Source organism: Psammomys obesus, unplaced genomic scaffold, assembly GCF_907164565.1.
Source record: "Psammomys obesus unplaced genomic scaffold, mPsaObe1.curated_primary_1811, whole genome shotgun sequence".
Classification (NCBI taxonomy): domain Eukaryota; kingdom Metazoa; phylum Chordata; class Mammalia; order Rodentia; family Muridae; genus Psammomys; species Psammomys obesus.
Genome location: NW_026585895.1, coordinates 28196540 through 28217229, shown reverse-complemented (window position 1 = coordinate 28217229; position 20690 = coordinate 28196540). Strand labels below are relative to the sequence as shown.

General features: G+C 36.1%; 1 protein-coding gene across 2 annotated transcripts in view; it reads left to right on the top strand.

The window, feature by feature from the left end:
- The window catches only part of Galnt13 (polypeptide N-acetylgalactosaminyltransferase 13), a 614394-nt gene that overhangs the window by 593300 nt on the left and 404 nt on the right, over positions 1-20690 (top strand). For both annotated transcript variants that reach the window (XM_055600843.1, XM_055600842.1), the window contains exon 11: positions 7926-8060. In XM_055600843.1, the coding sequence (XP_055456818.1) occupies positions 7926-8060 (135 nt within the window). The remainder of the gene's footprint in view (positions 1-7925; positions 8061-20690) is intronic.

Below are 20690 nucleotides of genomic sequence, written 5' to 3'. Positions count from 1 at the left end.
TCCTCCTCCTCCTCCTCCTCCTCCTCCTCCTCCTCCTCCTCCTCCTCTTCTTCTTCTTCCTGAGATCCGAGCTTCTCCAGTTCAGCTAGGCCAGGTGGCTCGTGACCTCCAAAATCTGCCTGTCTCCTCCTCTCCTGCAGTGCTGTTACGCTTGCACATCACCACTCTTGGCTTTGAATGAAAATCCCAGGGCTCAAACTCAGTTATTCATGCTGACACATCAAACACCTTGCAGATGGAGTCACCCCTGCCACACGGTCCTGTTTTCAGTGGTAGAATTTTAGAACATTACAATTATAATACACTGAAGGTATTATCTAAGTACGAACTTAGATCCATTAAGGATCATTATAGGCATCACTTGAGGAAATCTCTACTGAACAACTTCAGTGAGGAGCTCCAGTCCATCTATATTTATGCGGAGATATTCAAAATAACACACATACAGAGAGAGAAAGAGACACAGAGAAAAACACAGAAAGACAATATTTTAGGAAATAAATATTATCTTCCAAAAAAACTAATTTTTTTTTTTGTTGTTAAACAATTCTCTTTTTTCTTTTACTACAACCTTTTTAATGCAGATATGGATTTTTTTTTATCTTATTCTTTATCTTTCTGAATGTCTGTTGACTGATTTAAAATATTCCCACACTCAAAATATTTAAAGAGATATCCTAGAGGGTGCAGTGTCTAGCTGACTAAATTTGCTAAGTGTATAAGGGACATTGTCTTAATGGGGAGAAATGGCAGCAGAGAGCTAAAAGTGTGGTTATGGTATTTTAATTCTGAAATACTTGTGCATCAGTAATTTTTACCAAGAAAGTGAATCAATTGGCAGATGATATAAAAAAAAAAAACCTCAAACAAAATATTTTATAGTAAATACTACTGCAAAGAATTTGACAGGAAAAATTTTATAAAATAGAAACTAAATAGAAGACAGTCACAACTTATATAATGAGGCTAATTTTTATGTATTGTGGATTATTTAAATAAAGATTATTTAAATAAATGCTTAAGGAATATTTAAATACTTTAGTTCTTATTTAAACTAATAATTAAGTATTCAAATAAATACTAAGTAAAAATTATTTAAATCCTTTGTGTTTAATTAGCATTTATTTGTCAAAATCAATTTTACTAAAATTAATGTATAAAATAAAAGGGATATCTGTTTTGTCTAATGTTCATCTAACAATAAAAGAAAAAAAATTGTGGCAATACAAAGCCAGCAGAGGGCGCCCGGCTCCCGTGCTGTTTGCTGAAGGAGTCTTGCAGGAGCTAACAAATCTCTAGCCTTTGCTGTTGGAATCTATCTTCACTTCAGGTCCTTAGGTAAAAAGATTTAAGAGGAAACAGACTGTAAAGCGGCATAAAGTAAAAATAGTGAATATGTATTAATATATATCAGGATTTTAAACATGTTATTCCAAAAATATGGACTTAATCTTTCATGCTGTGAAATAAGAGCTTTAAGATAATGAATAGACCTGATAAGCTAGGAGGTCCTCTGTCTAGGGAAAGGGCAGAGGGAGAGAAGAGGGTGAGTGGGTGGTGCTGGGAGGAGATGAGGGAGGGGGCCGCAGCAGGGATACAAAGTAAACAAATTGTAATAAACATTTAAAAAGATACAAATAAAATGTATATTTTAAAAAAGATAATGAATAGATCATTCCTAAAACTTATTAAAGTTAGAACAAATGAAATATTTATATGAAATAATAAAATATGCTTACCTTCTCTGAAATAATTACTCTGAGAATGAAAGGAAATGAGGCTGGAATGAACTGCCATCCTGTGTGTATTTTATTCTTTTTAAGGACATCACTTCAGGGAGAGGAGTCCATCTGACCTCAATATAATAATGTCGAGTAATATTCATAGGAAAAACAAATAGCCTACTGAAAATGAATCCAAACAGAAAATGCTGATGAAGAGGAAGATGAATGACATGATGCATTGAGAAAATAAAACTACCAACTGTTGCTATTTTTAGTATAGTCACTAAGATTAAACTCATTTAACGTCTAATCTCAAGAATCATATTAGGGCTTGGCTTGGCCATACAGTATTTGCCTGGTACAGTGGTTCTCAACCTTTCTAATACTGTGACTCTTTAATACAGTTTGTCTTGTGGTGATCCCAAACCATAAAATTATTTTCGTTGCTACTTCACAACTGTAATTATGAATGCATTGTAATATGAACTGCAATGTAAATATTTTTGGAGATAGAGTTTTGTCATCATCGCCATGTCCCACTTGTTGAGAACAACTGCAATATGAAAAAGGACTTGAGTTCAAGTTCTAGTACCATAAGAATGAAAGGAAGGAAGGAAGGAAGGAAGGAAGGAAGGAAGGAAGGAAGGAAGGAAGGAAGGAAGGAAGGATCAGGGGATGGATGGGTGGATGGGTGGATGGGTGGATGGATGGATCAGTGGATGGATGGATGGATGGATGGGTGGATGGGTGGATGGGTGGATGTGTGGATGTGTGGATGGGTGGATAGATATATAAACTCAGAAAACTGATTCCACATCTTTGAGATCCTTCAGTTCACATCAGGAGCATAAGATCTACTAGTTTTCTAGGGCTACTGTAATAAGTTGCCACAACACATTGTGACTTACAACAGCGGAATGTTGTTAGTCTGAAGGCTGAAGGCTGGAGGCTGAAATCACGGTCAGGAGTCTCATGACTTAGAAAACTAAAGGAGAATCATTCCTACCCTTATCTTCTTGCATTAGCTTCAGTCTTTGCTGTTTTGTGGTTTGCAAATATGTCACTCTTCTGTTACTTTTTCTGGGAGATGCAAATGGCCAGTCATCCCAGAGCACATCATTTACAGTCTGCAGTGTAACTGCAATAAATCCGACTCCTTGAGGCCAATTAGTTTTACTGTACTTTCTTACCAAACACAGGTAAGGAGTGATAAGAGGAGCAATGGTGACCCAGAACAACTGTGTCACAGAATGTCCCACCTCATCATGGGTGATGACTGAGTAGAAGACCCTTCATGGAGTCCTACTGTCTTCTATCTATCTATCTATCTATCTATCTATCTATCTATCTATCTATCTATCTATCTATCTATTATTACAATTTATTCATTTTGTTTCCTGGTTGTAGACCCCTCCCTCGTCACCTCCCAGTCCCACCCTCCCTCCCTATTCTTCCCCATGTTCCTCCTCTAGTCCACTGGTAGGGGAGGTCCTCCTCCTCTTCTATCTGACCCTACCCTATCAGGTCTCATCAGGACTGGATGCATTGTCTTCCTCTGTGGCCTGGTAAGGTTGGCCCCTCCAAGGGAGGTGATCAAAGAGCTAGCCACTGAGTTTATGTCAGACACAGTCCCAGATCTCCTTACTAGTGAAGCCACTTGGAGACTGAGTCTATGGGCTATGCCTAAGCAGAAGTTCTAGGTCCTTTCCATGCAGGTTCCTTGGTTGATTCTTCAGACTCTGCACCCAGAACCCCCTGAACCCAGATTTTTGGCTCTGTAGGTAACCTCGTGGAGCTCCTGCCCCCTCTATGTCTTTCTATCTCCCCCTTCTTCCATAAGATTCCCTGCACTCTGCCCAATGTTTGGCTATGACTCTCAGCATCTGCTTCTATATCCTGATCAGGAGTCTTCCAGTGGCCCTTTTTGGTGAGCTCCTGCTTTGTTCCCTGTCTTCTTCTGCTTCTGATGTCCATCCTGTTTTCCCTTCTGAATGAAGATTGAGCATCTTCCCTAGGGTCCTCCTTTTTGTTTAGTTTCTTTAGGAATATAGCTTTTAGTATGTTTATCCTATATTATATGCCTAATATCCACTTATAAATGAGTATATACCATGTGTGTCTTTCTGCTTCTGGGTTACCTCACTCAGGATGATCTTGTCTAGTTCCATCCATCTGCCTGCAAATTTCATGATTTCTTTGTTTTTAATTGCTGAGTAGTATTTGAAATATGCTCAACCATACAACAAGGACATTTGCTCAACCATGTTCATAGCAGTTTTATTCATAATAGCCAGAATCTGGTTAACTGAGGAATGGATACAGAAATTGTGGTACATTTACACAATAGAGTCCCACTTTATTTTTTATATACTTTTTTTATGTATTACAGTTTATTCACTTTGTGTCCCAGCTATAGTCTCCACCATCATCCCCTCCCAATAACGCCCTCCCTTCTTCCTCATCTCCTCCCATGCCCCTTCCCCAGTCCACTGATAGGGGAGGACCTCTTCTCCTTCCATCGGACCCTAGTCTATCATGTCTCATCAGGACTGGCTGCATCGTCTTCCTCTGTGGCCTGGCAAGGCTGCTCCCCCTACCCCCGGAGTGCCACTTTCATTGTACCCTTCAGTTCCTATATACTGTGGCATCTCTGAGATTACTGTCAGCTGGAAAAGTGTGCAATAGTTGGATTTCGAGGCAAGGATCTTTAAAGCATTTCCAGAAAGATTCAGCAGTTGCATTATTACTGGCATGTTCCTGCTTACTACTGTATTGCTCTGCTCTAGTTGCCATGGCTTCAGAAACAAAGTATTAGATGGCATCTTTTTATGACCCCAGGGAAAAGTTCAACAAAACAGTCACTCCAGGCTCTGCTTCATCTTCCCAAGGCTCATCTTGTCTGTCATTATCTTCTAAAGACACCAGTCATTTTGGATTAAGGACCTCTCTAACACTGATCATAACATCAATTACCTCATCATAACAATCAATTACAAATTTAATAAGCACAATTCCAGAAGAGATTCACATTCTAAAGATCATGGCATCATAGCCACACGCAATTTTAGAGAACACGATTCAGAATGTATCAGGAGACACAGGAAGGTGGGTAAAATTAACCACATTTTTCTATGAAAATGTTTTTCTTCTCACTAAAAGAGAATTTAATTGGAGCAACTTTGTAGGTGCGGACACCAAGCAGGACAATGGAATCACACTGTCATGAAAAATTTGACTATATTAATTACAAGCAAGGCCCTGTAAATTACACAGGACACCACTCTGAGAGTTGCTGTGTGCTTCTGGCACTTGGCAAGTGTGGCATGCTATGACCTGCCTCACATCTGGTGATGTTGATTTTTATCAACTGAAACGAGGGGTCTGAATGGCTCTGCCTGTTGTCAGCATTTCCCAGAGCCTCTCAGCCTTAAAATACACATTTTCTTCCTTGTTAGCAGCATGGTGAAAGATGATCCCGAATGGGAAGTTCTAAAATGCCACAAATGCTCCCTGATCAGGGAGCTTTGAACCTGCCAGATAGGGAACAAAGAAGAAGTTACAATGAGAAGATTTGAGTAAAAATATTGACTGTTCTCCATGAGAATTCCGAGTAGGCAGAGGCAGTGTCGAACTGAGGGGTTTGCAGGGAAACCTATTTCTTACCTCAGCCTTGCAACCTAACATGAACTCAATTTAAAAATGAGGATAAAATGTGATACCACATCACATTTACAGTTTTGATTAAAATTACTAAACAACACATTCTAAACTCGTGATTAGCAAATCCAAATAAGTACATTATTGTTATTATTGCTATCCTTTTGCTATTCAAAGTATATTTTTTCTTGAGAGTAGACCAGAATGTGTTCTTTTAGAATGTATCCTTAGAGTGAAATACATTATAGGCTGAAATTTCAGTACATATTTATATTGAACTTCATTGTTGCAGATTGTACCTACATTTGGAGATTTTAATTTTCATACTTTTAAAGTTCTGTAAACTGATATATACTGATAAAAGTACAAAGCTAATTGTACAATGAAAGAAGGGGGACATTTAAATGTGCAGTTTATATGAAGCATAGTATATGAAGTTGCTTGTAGGCATAAGAATTCCATTACTGACAACTTCTTCCTATTTCCTCCTGTCTGATGGGAGTGGGTGAAGCACACACAGATAATAGGCTCCTAGTCATCTTAGCTTAATTAAAATAAATGAACTTTAGCCCAATCAGTATTAAAATCAATTTAGCAAAAGAAAATTGAGGACATGCTAAATCAGTAGTTTCTGTAATTTAGTTTCAGTTCTAGTAAGTACTGATTACTACTGGTTTTAAAAAAAAATCTGTTGGGAAGTAGAAAAGGAAGAAATTGCTGTGTGTGTGTGTGTGTGTGTGTGTGTGTGTGTGTGTGTGTGTGTGTAAGAATGTATGATAAAACTTCACTAAGGAAAGAAATCTATCTCAGTCACCAACATGTGTGATACGGAAACAAAGCATTTTGTTGCCGTTTATGCTGGTGATAGTGTACCTTACAATATGGTTTAACATACAAATGTTTCAGGTACAAGTAGCAGGGGAGCAAACTGTGCAGATTCATAACCGGAAATTCCAAATAGCAAGTAAAAGCAACTATATAATCTTGAGACATCCAACAGTTAATAGTCACAGGAGACTGTTTCCTAGGAAATCTAGCTGGAGATTCAAGGTTGTCCCAAAATCATAGGCATGTCTGAAGTGTAGAATGTGAATGTGTCAGAAAAGCCTGCCACTAGATATGAGCACCTCTTCTTGAGGTCTTTGAGCAAGACTCATCACGTAGGCATAAGAGGAGCCACTGTAAATTCTAGACTCTAGGTAGATTATTAAAGTAGGAATCCACATCCACAGCCTCCGAATTTGCTCCACGACTGGGACAGTGCTAAATACTATTATGTAACGCATGCTATATAGCATAACTCTGGCCTCATTTCTCTTCCTGCTGCCTTTCTTACCCTGTTCCCTCTTTTCAAACTCTTCCGTTGTCTATTCTATTTCCATTCCTGAGTGGAAATTAAGCATGCTCCTTTGGGTTCTCCTTGTTACTTCTTTGGGTCTGTGAGTTGTAAGTATGATTGTCCTGTACTATATGGCTAATATCCACTTATACATGAGTGCGTACAATATGTGTCTTTCTGTGTCTGGGTTACCTCACTCAGGATGATCTTTTCTAGTTCCATCCATTTTTTTTCCCTGCAATTTTTATGATTTACTTGCTTTTAATGGCTGAGTGGTATTCTATTGTGTAAATGTACTACAATTTCTTTATTCATTCTTAGGTTGAGGGACATCTAGGTTGTTTTCAGTTCTGGCTATTATGAATAAAGCTGCTACAGAGCTGAATTCTTGGGAAAACCAAAACCTCTGAGATGACCTTTCTAATTATACTCCATCTGACATTCAAGTTTAAAAGGACCCATAGAATACTGGAATGTGATGATCAAAGAAAAAAGAAAAAAAACCCTAATGTTAAAATTATGCTCAAAACAACCCTTATGAAACCTTAATAGATGTTATAAATAATTAATACTAATACAAAATAAAATTTATAGTTTCCATTTGAATTTCCAGTGAATCATTAACCTGCTGTTTCATTTTCTGAGTATTTTGAAAAGATTTAAGGTTGTCAACATTAGCAGAAATCATAGAAGAAGCAAAATTATAGTAGAATATAAAGCTTTGGTTATTGAGACCGTGAAAAGATAATTACCCTACATCTATAAACCTGCTGAAAATAGTAATAAGGTTCATAAGATGTCCTTAAACTTGTGAAGCAATGATTGTTTAGATTTAGATCATTGGTGACAAGGAGAGAAGAAGGTTAGTTAGACCTCTGGGGAGATCTGCTGTCTACAGACTTCAGTATTGATTAATATATGTGTGCTTCATAAAGCTCAGATCAAAAAGGAATTTCAAGTCCAGCACAAAACCTTTACTAATATGGTTTGTTAAACCAAAGCTTCATTACAGTCTTCTAAGGGAGATGATGTTCTTGCATTTTGTTGTTGAACAAAACGACAGCTACATGATGCAGCCTCGCATGATCGGCAGAGGAGGGTGTGAGGCACGTGGATAGGAGATGGAGTCATACACAAACCCCTCTGCTAAGCAGTGTGTTTTGCCAACCACATACTATTTTATTAGCTCAACTCTCTGTTTTCAGGTGTTTTCTTATACCGCTGACAAAGAAATACGAACCGATGACTTGTGTCTGGATGTGTCGAGACTCAATGGACCCGTAACCATGCTGAAATGCCACCATATGAGAGGAAATCAGCTATGGGAATATGATGCTGAGGTAGGTTATATTTTTTGACTTCCTTGTCATGTAACAGTTAGTTCAATTATCCCCCCCCCAAAAAAAACCCAATTAAACCCAGAGTAGAAATGCATTTTTTTTAGCATGCACAATCATGTGTAGAAAACATTGGGGTGGCAAATCATATGAATTAGATTCTGTCAATCTAGTCCAATGTTATAAAAATACTTTTGTGTGGTGAAATTTTTTGATCTTCATGTATATTTCAATATTAATTCAGCAAATTATGCTTCTGTAATAAGGAAGTGTAAATAGACAGCTAGAGGAAAATATTGAAATGTTTGCATTTTAAAATCTTTTTAGATATAATACTTGATGTTTATGACTCTCAATCTAACATTTAAAAGATGTGATAAAATTAACAAGATGTATTTTTCTTGGAAAGAAAATTAGAAGAAATCTATTTCTATTCACCGCCGTGGGTTCTTGGTAGAGTTGAATTCACTAATTGGGCATATAGTTAGCCAAGCAGTCCCTTTTCCGCATATTACACCCTTATGGTGGAGAGCAGGATAGTGAAACAACAAAATTGCAGAGAGAAAATAGTTAGACCATGTGCAAAAATTATTTTGGCCATCAGATGGAGCTAATAAAAAAAGCAATATGTTCTCTAGAGAAAGTCAGGCCTCAGAAATACCTTTATTTCTTTAAATTTTCCCGACTGAGCAGGATGAATTGGCCATTGTGTACGTTAGACATTATTAAATGGTAACTGATACAATCGCAAGTAAAGCTACACTGTATTCTAATGAGATAAAAATACCATAAAGGTAAACACACTCTGTGGTGCAGCATTTCATGAAAGCCCAACGTTTGCTTGGAGAAATATCAGTTCTTCCGGACACCACTGCTATAACAAGAACTTTTAAAAGACATTTGAGTACCAATTTAATCTCCACTATTTTTGTGTACTCATATATTGAATAGAAAAAAAAAATCACTTCTTATAGGATTAAATGTATGTGCGAGGCTAATTTGGAGCCTAAATTTTGAATATTGCCAGGCTCTTAGGACATAAATATTTTATGTGACATAAAAACAAACACCTTAAATCTTCTTCTGTGTCATTAATGTGTTCCCAGCTGACATCTTATTTTCTTTATCTGGCCACCATTTTGTTTTCCTGAACTATTGTCTGCTATTACCCTCCTTTATGTTCAATCTCCTGAAGACCATCTCCCTACTAAATACAAGAGTGGAATGTGGACTTGAACCAGACTTTGCCTCTTCTATGAAGAAAAGAAAAAAAAAAAAAAACAGAAACATGGAAGTCCTGTGAATAATATTTATCTTTATATGAAACATTGGGCTGTTGCTACTTAATTTCTTCCTAAAATTTTATTAGTTTTTTTTCCTAAAACAGAGAAATACAGTACATACATATTAAGGAATAAAGGATTATATATTTTATAAGAAGAAGCTGTGTTGGTTTCCGTATAACATTTCAATCTTTAAAGCTTCTGAAGCTATTGGCTAAACAACAGTTTCTATAGTCACAATTAAAATTCCTTCACTTTGATAATATTGTTGATAGTCATATTCAAATAGTAGTGGAGGAGGACCTTCCCTATCAGTGGACTAGGAGAGGGGCACAGGGGGAGAAGAGGGAGGAAGGGTGGAATTGGGAGGAGATGAGAGAGGGGGACACAGCCTGAAACAAATTGAAAAAATGGTAATAAATGATAACAATAAAAAAATTTAAAAAGATATGTGCAAATTCTATAATGGTTCTGGTCTTTATTTTTCATTTCCCAAATAAAGGTGAGCAGAAGGAAAAAAAAAATCAGGACGTTTTGCTTACTTTGATCTTATGTGTATGGGCATTTTTCTGAATGCCGTCTGTGTATGTAGAACATATGGAGGGCAGAAGTAGGCAGCAGATGTCTGGGCACTGGAGTTAAAACAGTTGTGAGCTGCTGTACAGGTGCTGGGAATTAAACATGGTTCCTCTGAAAGAGCAGTCAATCCTCTTAACTGCTGAGCCATCTCTCCAGACCTCTTCTTTTTAATAGTCTGTTGGAAACCAATGCAAACTTAGGAAATGACAACAAAGTACTGTGGGAAACGCAAGGCCTTTAGGAGATTCAAGGGAAGGAAAAGAAGCAAAAGGATGACTTGTCAGTCCTTTTGCTGAGGTGTGAAAGAGAAGTCCTTGTTCAGTGGCTCTGTTCTCACAGTCCAACCGTGGAAAGGTATTAAGGTGAGCTTGCTACCTCTTTAATTCAGTTCTTTGTCATTTGCTAGCCAGGGTAAATGCATCGTCTTTGAGAAACCTCTGAGGTGGTGCAGTATCGAGTGAGAATAAAACCTGGTGGAGTTCACAAAATTACAGAGCTGCAATGAACCTTAAACTCCTCTCCTTTGAGCTTTGTCAGGACAAAGCTAAGGCACAGATTATCCTGCTAGGAGCAGGGATAGGATTTAGGTCCTAATAAAGTTTTCAAAGAAAGCTAGTTACTAGTTCAATTGCGAATCTCACAGTGTGAACTGTTGAAATATTCTGCCACCTTCTCTGCCACTTCCTTTCAGCATTAGAAAAGAAAGAGTCATAAATAGGACAGAACCATTACAACACACAGAACAGCGCGTACCTCTGTGCATGGAGTCTCTCTGGCTACTTTGGTTTGTTATCTGCTTGCAAGAACAAGGAGAAAGAAGAAAACAAAGTTAATGGAAGGCTTTGATTTCCCTGTTTCCTTAGGCCATTCTCGACACAACCTTATAAAAGTTATTCTTGGTTTGTATGTTTAATAAAGCGATGCCATTGTATGCATCAAGGTGTCTGGCACTGATGCCAGTTTTCTCCAATACTGATTTGCTTCCTGAGGTAACTGAAATATTAGAAATGATTAGATGCTTTCCGTGGTGAGGATCCTAAAGCTGGACTGACATTGGGCACATATTACCAACAACCAAATGCTGATGGCCATTTGGATCGTTGTAGTCATATATGGATGTCTCATTTCCTTCATTAATAAGAAAGCCCATCAGTGAGAAACAGAATCTGCTTGGAAAGGCACACAGCTATACATTTACTTTATCACAATGCTGGTTTAGACAGTTTAGTTAAATGCCTTCATAATGTAATTAATATATAGTTTTTCTTCTAATTGAATAAACCTAACTATGCATTGGTTTAAAAACCGCCGATCTCTGACTAAAACATTCACAGTGCAGACATTCTGACTCCTCTAAGTAGATTTGTACAATATATTTTAATTAAAATATGATTACATCACTCTCTTTCCTTTTCCTTCCTCCAAGGACTCCCATGTGTCTTTTCTCCAAATTCCAACCTCCTCACTTCCTTTCAAATTGATTATTGATTGTTATATTTCCATATTCAAAGATACAAATGTACAGCTGGATATATAAATACAACCTGCTGAGCACATATATGTCAATATTTCTTAAACTTATTAAACCACACAATATAATTATTATTTATTCTCTTTTATGGTTGTCTTCTCTGTTTCGACTTGGTGAGAACATGAGTGTTTTTATCAGCACTACAGGATAGACTTTGTATAGAATATCAATGAAATTATCCAGATGTTTCAGTTCTGTGGAATTCCTGTTTCCAGCAAGTTCAAACAAAGAAAAAAAATACCAAATATCAAATTACTAGTCAGTTAATATTTATTTATTTATTTATTTATTTATTTATTTATTTATTTATCCATTCATTCATTTATTTATTATTTATTACAATTTATTCACTGGCTCAGCATCACAAATGTGCCCCTCTCTATTTCAAGTTTACATTTTCCTGTAATGTGTATTAGTCACATTTCTTTTTGAACATCCAGGCAACTACATACAGTGATTCAATCTAATTTTAGATCACAGAACTCCTGCTTAACAAACACTATTCTACAAAGAAAAACAGGGAGCAAAATATGATGCTAAAATAAGAGCTGCATTTCACATGCCTGAGCAAGCTGGCTGAGGAAACACTTGTTTTACACTCCGTTCCATAGGAAACAATTCCATATATTAACATCACTTGAACTTACTAAAGCAAACGAGGCTTGTTTTACATCATTCCTAACCAACCTTTCTTATTTACCCTTATCAGAAAGCAGGTAAATGGGAATATAATTTTAAGGTAAGTGGCTTATAGTTTCAGCCCTCCCACGTTCCTATGTAGAATTTCTAATAAACAATAGCTAAATTTACCTTTTGAAGGTGGTATCCATTAGACTAGTATTACCTTTCCGTGTCCCTAGTGACCCATAGCTTTGATTTCTTCTTAGAATAAGTTCATGGAAATTTCAGTAGACTCTGTTGCACTTATATCCCTTTCTTGAACATACACGTTTGAATTTTAGGATGCTTGTAGTCTTCTGCTTGCAGAGTTTGCACTCATAAGTTACAATACTAAGTGTTTTCAATAAAAACATTTTGAGATGACATCTTAGACAACCGTTATTTAGTATTTAGCCAAGAGATTGCGAAACCTATGACTTCTTTCCAAGGGAAAGCAATGTAATAGTCTAAGGTCAGTCATAGTTTGCTTCTTATGTAAGAACATGAGTTTATTGTTTGTTGTTTGTTTGCTTTGTTTTGTTTATCTTTTTTGATGGTTTGTTTATTTTTCAAGGCAGCATTTCTCTGTGTATAGCCGTGGCTCCTCTGGAATTTTCTTTGTAGACAAGGATGTCCTCAAAATCACAGAGATCCACCTGCCTCTGCCTCCTGAGTGCTGGGATTAAAGATGTGTGCCGCCATGCCAGGACAGAATTTATTGTTCTTCTTTTAAGCCTTTAGTATTTGAGATTTCTGTAGTCATTTTTGCCATTAGCTACACAGCCAGCTGCATGTATTCTTCAAAATATCAGGAGATTTTCTTAAATAGTATTTTAATTCAAGTGTTATGCTTTTTGTTTCATCACCAAAATTGTTTTCTTTGCCGGATTCCAATTGGCTGTAAGTAAGAACTTTGCAGTTTGGAGAGTAGATTTGTAAGGAGTTCATGACAGATCAGATACAAATATGTCATTGTAGAAATACAATCTTGTCTTATGTATCCTTAGATATGGTGATTAGCATTCTATACACAGCATTGAATCACAAGGCTCTATTGTTGGCTCACATAACTCTGTTTAGTAATAAAAAAAAAATTCCAGAGTAGGCTGGAAAAACAGTTCAGTGGTAAAGAGCAATGGCTGCTTTTCTAAAGGAATCCCAGCGTCCCCATGGAAGTTCACAACAGTCTGTAGGCAGAACACCAATGTAAACAAAATTAGTTTTTTTTTTTTTTTTAATTTAAAACATACCATAGAGCCAGGCGCAGTGGTACATGCCTGCAAGCTCAGCACTAGGGAGGCAGAGGCAAGTGGATCTCCATGAGATCAAGCCCAGCCTAGTCTACAAAAGCGAATCCAGGGCAGCCAAAAACAGAGAAAAACTCTGAATAGAAACAACAACAACAAGACTTCCTGTAGAAAAATACTGCAAACTGCATGGGAGCCTGCATGTCACATTGCTCCAAAAACTGACTTGCAGTGATAGCCTAATAAAGAAGCATTCATTGCTAATTTGACAGAGAACGTACATAAAATGCTCAAAGAATTAATAAAAATATTTGGTAAAAATTTGTGTATTTTATATAAAAACACAAGTTCTTAAATAAGCGAAGTGAAAATACAGATAGGCTATGCAAATTATTTATTGAAATAACTATGGGAAATATATACACAAAAATATTTCATGTGTTTATTTTCTTTATTGCCCTTTCATTCTGTCAGTACCGCAAAAAATAAAATGTTTAAAACTAAAACTATGGTGAAACTAAACCTGAACCTCTCCTGGCATTCAGCATAGGACAGCTGCTGCTACTGCTAAATTATGTCAAAATGTTTATACTTTTGACTTTGTAACTCATGTAAAATTCATTACAAAAGAAATTATGCTCATGACATGTGAAAGAGGTGTTTCTCAAAGCATTCTATTCAATGGCTCTGAATCACAGGGACATTCATATCAAATGAGACTTACATTCACTTTTAAAATCTGTGTCACAGAAACCCTCTGTTTGATTAAGAGTATCTTAATGATAGGAAGGAGTCTCAGAATAAAAATGAAAGAAGGATATTTAATTCAATGATTTCAATCTCATCTGTAGTATGTGACATAATTAGTAAAAAAAAATATATATATATATAAATCATTTTCTCTTGTAGCAAGAAGATTAAGAATAAATGAGTACATCTTTTGCTTTCAAGTAAAGAAAACTAAGCAACATGTGGTTTGGAAAATAAAAGATTATGTAGATGAGAATAAGAGTTTTAATTTTTCTCCTGATTTGTAGATTTTTAAAAGTATCTCTTCAAATACATTTTTCATTTTTTGTGGTTATTATAAACATTTATGGAGAAAATGAAATATGATTGTATCTGTTCCATAAGGTCTCTCATTGGCCCTGATTTCTTTTTTTTTAATTTTTTATTTAAATTTTATTAATTACACTTTATTCATTTTGTATCCCCCCATAAGCCCCTCCCTCCTCCCCTTTTCTGCATGCATGCCCCTCCCCAAGTCCACTGATAGGGGAGGTCCTGATTTCTTAAGCAAAATCACTGTCATTATTTATTTTTTTTGATCTAGAGATAATCTTTATAATCCATTTTTTTTCTTTAATGGTGCATGAAATGTTTAATTCCTAACAAGAAAACCTTGTGTATTAAGAAGGTATTTTCTAAGAAAAGTTCAGAACAATAAAACCATCAATTGAGCAGTAGACGAGGTTGTGTTGTTTAAACCATGCAGACACTTTCACATTTAGTTAAGATTACAAGTCAAGCCAGGTGCACTTCTGTAATCCCAGCAGAAGCAGGCATATGTATCTCTGTGAGTTCGAGGCCAGCCTGGTCTAAAAAGCGAGTCCAGGACAGCGAAGAAAGAAACCATGTCTCAATAAAAATGTGTGTGTGTGTGTGTGTGTGTTTGTGTGTTGCAGGGAGGAGGGGAGGCAATTGTTTAAACTGTCACCAGCAGCCTCATTTCATAGGGAAAACATTATGCTTTATCATGCTCCCCTTTCTGGCATACTAAGTTCCCATACACCATTTCTCTGTAGAGGGAAAATGTACATCTAATGACTGCATCCATTACGCTGCCCGCAAATTAAAGTTTACTTCAACTGAATTTCCTTCCTGCATCGTTCTTACTAATTGCTCTGTTCAGCAATATTATTTCGTGTTTCCCTGGGCTGGCCTTGGAGTTGATGATTTTATGTAATATGTATCTAACTTTCTTTAGCTGATTCTGGGAAATAAGATACAGTCAGGTACGAAACTAACAATTACATTCACAGGGGAGATTTATCTTTCCCTGTTCTTCTCTTCATGTACTCTGCCATGCTAACTGAGTATGTCATTGCATGTGGATTCCTTAGCAAGTCCAGGCTAGACCCATGAAAACAGGAGATAAAACCATTTCAAGAAGTCTTCCTTAGCCTCCTCTCAGGGCTAGAGGCAAAACTGTGACTATACCAATTAAGAGAAAACTGTGCACTAATCAAATATTTAAAAATAACCTCTCACAAAAAAACCTCACTCGATCCTAAAATGGATTTTATTATAAGATGATGAGGACGAAATTCTATCAAAAATAGCATTTTGTTTGAAATGTTCCACCATCTGATGTCAAATTCCTTCTTAATCATCTCTGTCTTAACTCCATTTTTTCTACTGAGTAAAGCTGATATTAAAACCATCTGAACGGTTGCCACTCACAGCCTCATGGATGCAATTATTGTGAAGTGTGTCTCCCAACCTTTTTCAGGAGAAATTGTATGTTGTCTGGGATGATTGATTTATTATTGCCTTTGAACTTGGTTTGTCATTATTCATTATTTTCTTTGTCAAACAGACGCGCATGCTTGTTCACACAGTCACCCAGTCCTGCCTCTCAATAGGCAAAGGAGCGGATGGCTCACAACGTCCTACCGTCGAGACTTGTAATGATAGCGCTTTGCAAAAATGGCTACTAAGAAATTACACAAGAGCAGAAATATTTAGAAATATTTTTGGAAATCTTACTGATTATTTTCCTTAATGAATTTCAGAGGTTTGTGTTTCAGACTTATTAAATATATTTTTTAGTAATTACAGTTCTTTAGATTTAGATATTTTAGATTTTAATAAAATGTTTTAGGGAGTTATTTATATATCTTTTGCTTCTTAGCTACACAGTACTTTAGAGACTGGATATTTTAAGTAGCAATTAGTCTATCATTAACCAAAATGTATTTCAAGTTTTTATTTAAAAATATATACATATATGTCTGTGAATATAATGGGTTAAGTATATTGTGAAATATTATTTTATTTTAACCTAACAATAGCCGTGTCTCTATGAAAAGAAATTGTGTGTCAGAGGTGAAAATATGACTAAATATAACATGGGTCAGTAGTGGATCATTTTGGAACTTTGCAATTATTTCTCCTTTGTTTATTTATTTAGATGCTCAGCTGTATGTGTGTGTGTGTGTGTTCTTCATCTTCACAACTTTTATAAAGCACCATTGCTTTATTAATAAAGACACCGTTGTTCTCAACAACTTTGTGGAAAAAGCTGTATCTATATTTTTTTTTGTGTTTGCTTAGATGATGTAATTACAAGAATAAAAACTTTCAACAAGGTACATTTAATTTATCACTTGTAAAATTTATGACTATTTTCTTTCTAAATAAGTAAATGATTTGTTATTCAGTTCAAATCAACAAATGGTTATGAATTTTTTTTGTAAACAGTCCAAATAAGAACATTATTAAATTATTGAATGTAAAATATTTTTATTACTTTTTTCTTTTATTTCCTTTTATATTTTATTTTATTTACAATTTTTTCACCTGATAACCAGATTGAAAAGATTTTTTTTAATTAATAATATTTTTCATTACCCAGGAATTTTTTTTATATTTTTAAATTTTTATTAATTACAGTTTATTCACTTTGTATCCCAGCTGCAGTACCCTCTCTCATACCCTCCCAATCCCACTCTTTCTTCCTCTTTTTCTTCCTTGCCCTTCCCACCAGTCCACTGATAGGGGAAGTCCTCCTCTCCTTCCCTCTGACCTAGCCTATCAGGTCTCATCAGGACTGGCTGCATTGTCTTCCTCTGTGACCTGGTAAGGCTGCATTGCCCCCTTGCCCCCCTCAGAGGGAGGTGATCAAAGAGCCACTGAGTTCATGTCAGAGACAGCCCCTGTTCCCCTTACTAGGCAACACACTTGGAGACTGAACTCTCATGGACTACATCTGTGCAGAGGGTTTGGGTTATATCCAGGAATGGTCCTTGGTTAGAATATCAGTCTCAGAAAAGACCCCTGGGCCCAGATATTTTGTTTCTGTTGCTCTCTTACTGGAGCTCCTGTCCTCTCCAGGTCTTATCTCCCCCTTCTTTCACAGGATTCCCTTCACTCTGCCCAAAGGCTATGATATCTGCTCTAATACCCTGCTGGGTAAAGTCTTCCAGAGGTTTTCTGTGATAAGCTCCTGTCCTGTTCCCTGTGTTTGTCCTCTTTAGATGTCCATCCCATTTGCCTTTCTGAATGAGGATTGAGCATCTTACCCGTAGTCCTCCTTCTTGCTTAGCTTCTTTAGGTGTATAGATCTTAGTATGTTTATCATATATTATATGTCTAATATCCACTTATAAGTAAGTATATACCATGTGTATCTTTCTGCTTCTGGGATACCTCACTCAAGATGATCTTTTCTAGTTGCCACCATTTGCCTGGAAATTTCATGATTTCCTTCTTTTTAATTGCTGAGTAGTATTCCATTGTGTAAATGGACCACAATTTCTGTATTCATTCTTCAACTGAGGGACATCTGGGTTGTTTCCAGATTCTAGCTGTTATGAATAAAGCTGCTACAAACAGAAAAGATTAAAAAAAAATAAGTGGTTTTATATTGTTTAGCCACTGACTGTGAGAACACATGGGAGGTTCCAGAGGTTTACTGGTTCCACTTAATGAGCTAAAGCTCTTGGTGCACAACCGATCTTCACTTCATGTGGCAAGCTAAGAGCAGAAGAGGAGACCAGAAGCCAGAACTGGTGTTACTAGTTTAGAGTGCATCTGAGAGATGGAAAGTCCTTGTAGAGATGGAATAGTTGGAGTAGCCAAGACAATTTGCATAAAGAGAATTTGTCCCAAGGCAGTTCACATGCGATATTTGAGTTTGCTTTCTAAGCATCCATATTTTCTTTGTACAGTGCCCAACTACATGTTTGGGGCTTCAATATTTTGTCTCATGAGTCTGTCATTGAGTGCTAGAGCAGGAAGCTTCTCTCAGCAGGAGAGCCCACAGCAATTACCTCAGTGCTACCCACAACTTCTAGGAGCTAGTTTTTCCACATGTCACATTCTGGCAAAAGGTTTTGAGATCTCACCTGGCCTGAATAGAATCATTCTCAGAGTAGATGACAGCGCTGGTAAGACCTATCAGACCAGGAATCAATATACACGTTTCTGTGCATAGCAGCCCACATTTTGATTCCTGTCCGGAATTCACATGCACTTTTTTCAGGTCATTAATTTTTTAAACCATAGCCAGGCTGCCCAAACACAGAGTTTTACTGTTGCTTGGTCTCTAAGGATGTCGAGTTGACTGAAGTTCAGCTGTCTGAGCAGAAGGTGAAGGAGCTTGGAAAAAATTGATAAATGTAACTCAGAATTTTCTGAGTCCTCAGCATGACATTGGTGGCTTTCTCCAGTGCCCATAGGTAGCAAAGGTGGGAAATAAATTCAAACACAGGACTACTTGAATCTGAAATGTCTGGATTTCTAGTTTTCTGTATTGTATTAGAGTATGATGGCTGTTCATTTGTTCTTTGACACAGTGGATTTTGAGCACTAATGAATTTTTCAAGGGGATATTTGCATATTAATTAGAAAGAGCAATACTAACTACAAAGTTCTCAATTAACATTGTGTCATTAAAAAAACTATAATTAATCTATTACTCCAATATGATATAATGTAATTGAATAAATCAATCAAATACTGTGATAAGTGATCAGACATAATGGCAGTAAATTGTAGTAAACCTCAGTGTATGGCATCCTACTAAATAAGTGCAAAAATTATGTTTTTGAAAGAAAGATCAACTAGAAGCCTAAAATGGCAAGTGTTTTTCCAAAGGAGAACGTATGTATAGATGGAAATTTAATTTTCTCTGTTGCTATTAATCTTACCTACAACATTTTGTAAAAGAAAAAATACTTGTTTTTGTTCAGTTTTATATATGATTTTAAAACTGGCTAATAGTTCAATTTCCTGTCATCCTAATACACCAGCTATAACCTTACTTTTTGCTATCTTAGGCAATTTCATTTTTAGCTAAAAATGGCTTGATACTCTGTATTAAAAAAAATGACAACAAAGGCTACAGTCTTGACATCACCTTCTTTTTTAATCGCCTTGCTTTTTAATTTCCTGCTTGAGGTCAGAGAGGCATCTTTCACAGCAGCCTGTCCGCTATTCTATATTTTCTTACATAGTGAGGTTACCGGTGTTTCTTGATATCTTAACCATATGCACACCCCAACATACTATCAAGAGTGAGAAAAAACTATAAAAAGAAGACTCTCCCTATTTTTAATTTTTGTAATTTACAAAAACAAAACAAAAAACAAAAAGCATGTGTTTAGGATGCAGTTTCCAAGATTCACTTGCAAACCACCTCACACATCTGTGGGCACTTTAAGTTAGAGAACTTTTCCTGTGATTCTTGGCATGGTCCATGATATTAGCAAAGTAATATATAATTAATAGGCTGAAAGCATATTGCCTTAAAACATGCTGGAATATAGTGTCCCGGAATGTGACTGATTTCACTAAAACTGATGATTAAGCACTGTGGAGGTATTAGAACTGTGAAGATAATAAAATATTTCATGTAGCTTAATATGTATTATATGTAAAAATGTGTAGATCCTTAAAATGATAGGCATCCAATGAAACGAGACTGATCACTTCTGGTGCTTATACAAATCCCTGTTCTACAGTAAATGTCCAGCTGCTGGAGTTTAGTAGTTTTATATAGGAGCATCTTTAGCCATTTGGGTCATTTGGTAGCAGTTGTACAACTGACTTCTGTGTTTAACAAATTGTTATTGACTAACACATGGCTATAAAACTAAGCTTATAAGTTTTTTAGTATTTGTCACCTTCAACTGAAATCTAAGGACATGAATAAGCTTTCGGCAAAGATATGTGAATTTTCAGGAACCTGTAAGGAATATCACTCAATTTCTTTAATCGTCTTCAAATAGACAATGACAATCCTTTTATGCTCAAAGCTATACATGTAATTTAGAAAAATCTATGAGCAATTCCTTTTAAAAACATGTCATATTGATATACATAAAATTATATAGAATATTTTTGGAGATGAAATAAGTATGGAGCATCATGTTTTAAAAATTAGATCAATCTGAAAAACAGCCAACATTAACAAAAAATAGTAGCAATTCTTAGTTTGTGCATCCAGATGCTAATGCTAATTTGTAAGCAGTGATTATTGCGCTTCGTATCATACATTTGTAACAAAAAACAGTGAAATAAAGTAACCTGAAAAAAAGCAAAAAACAAA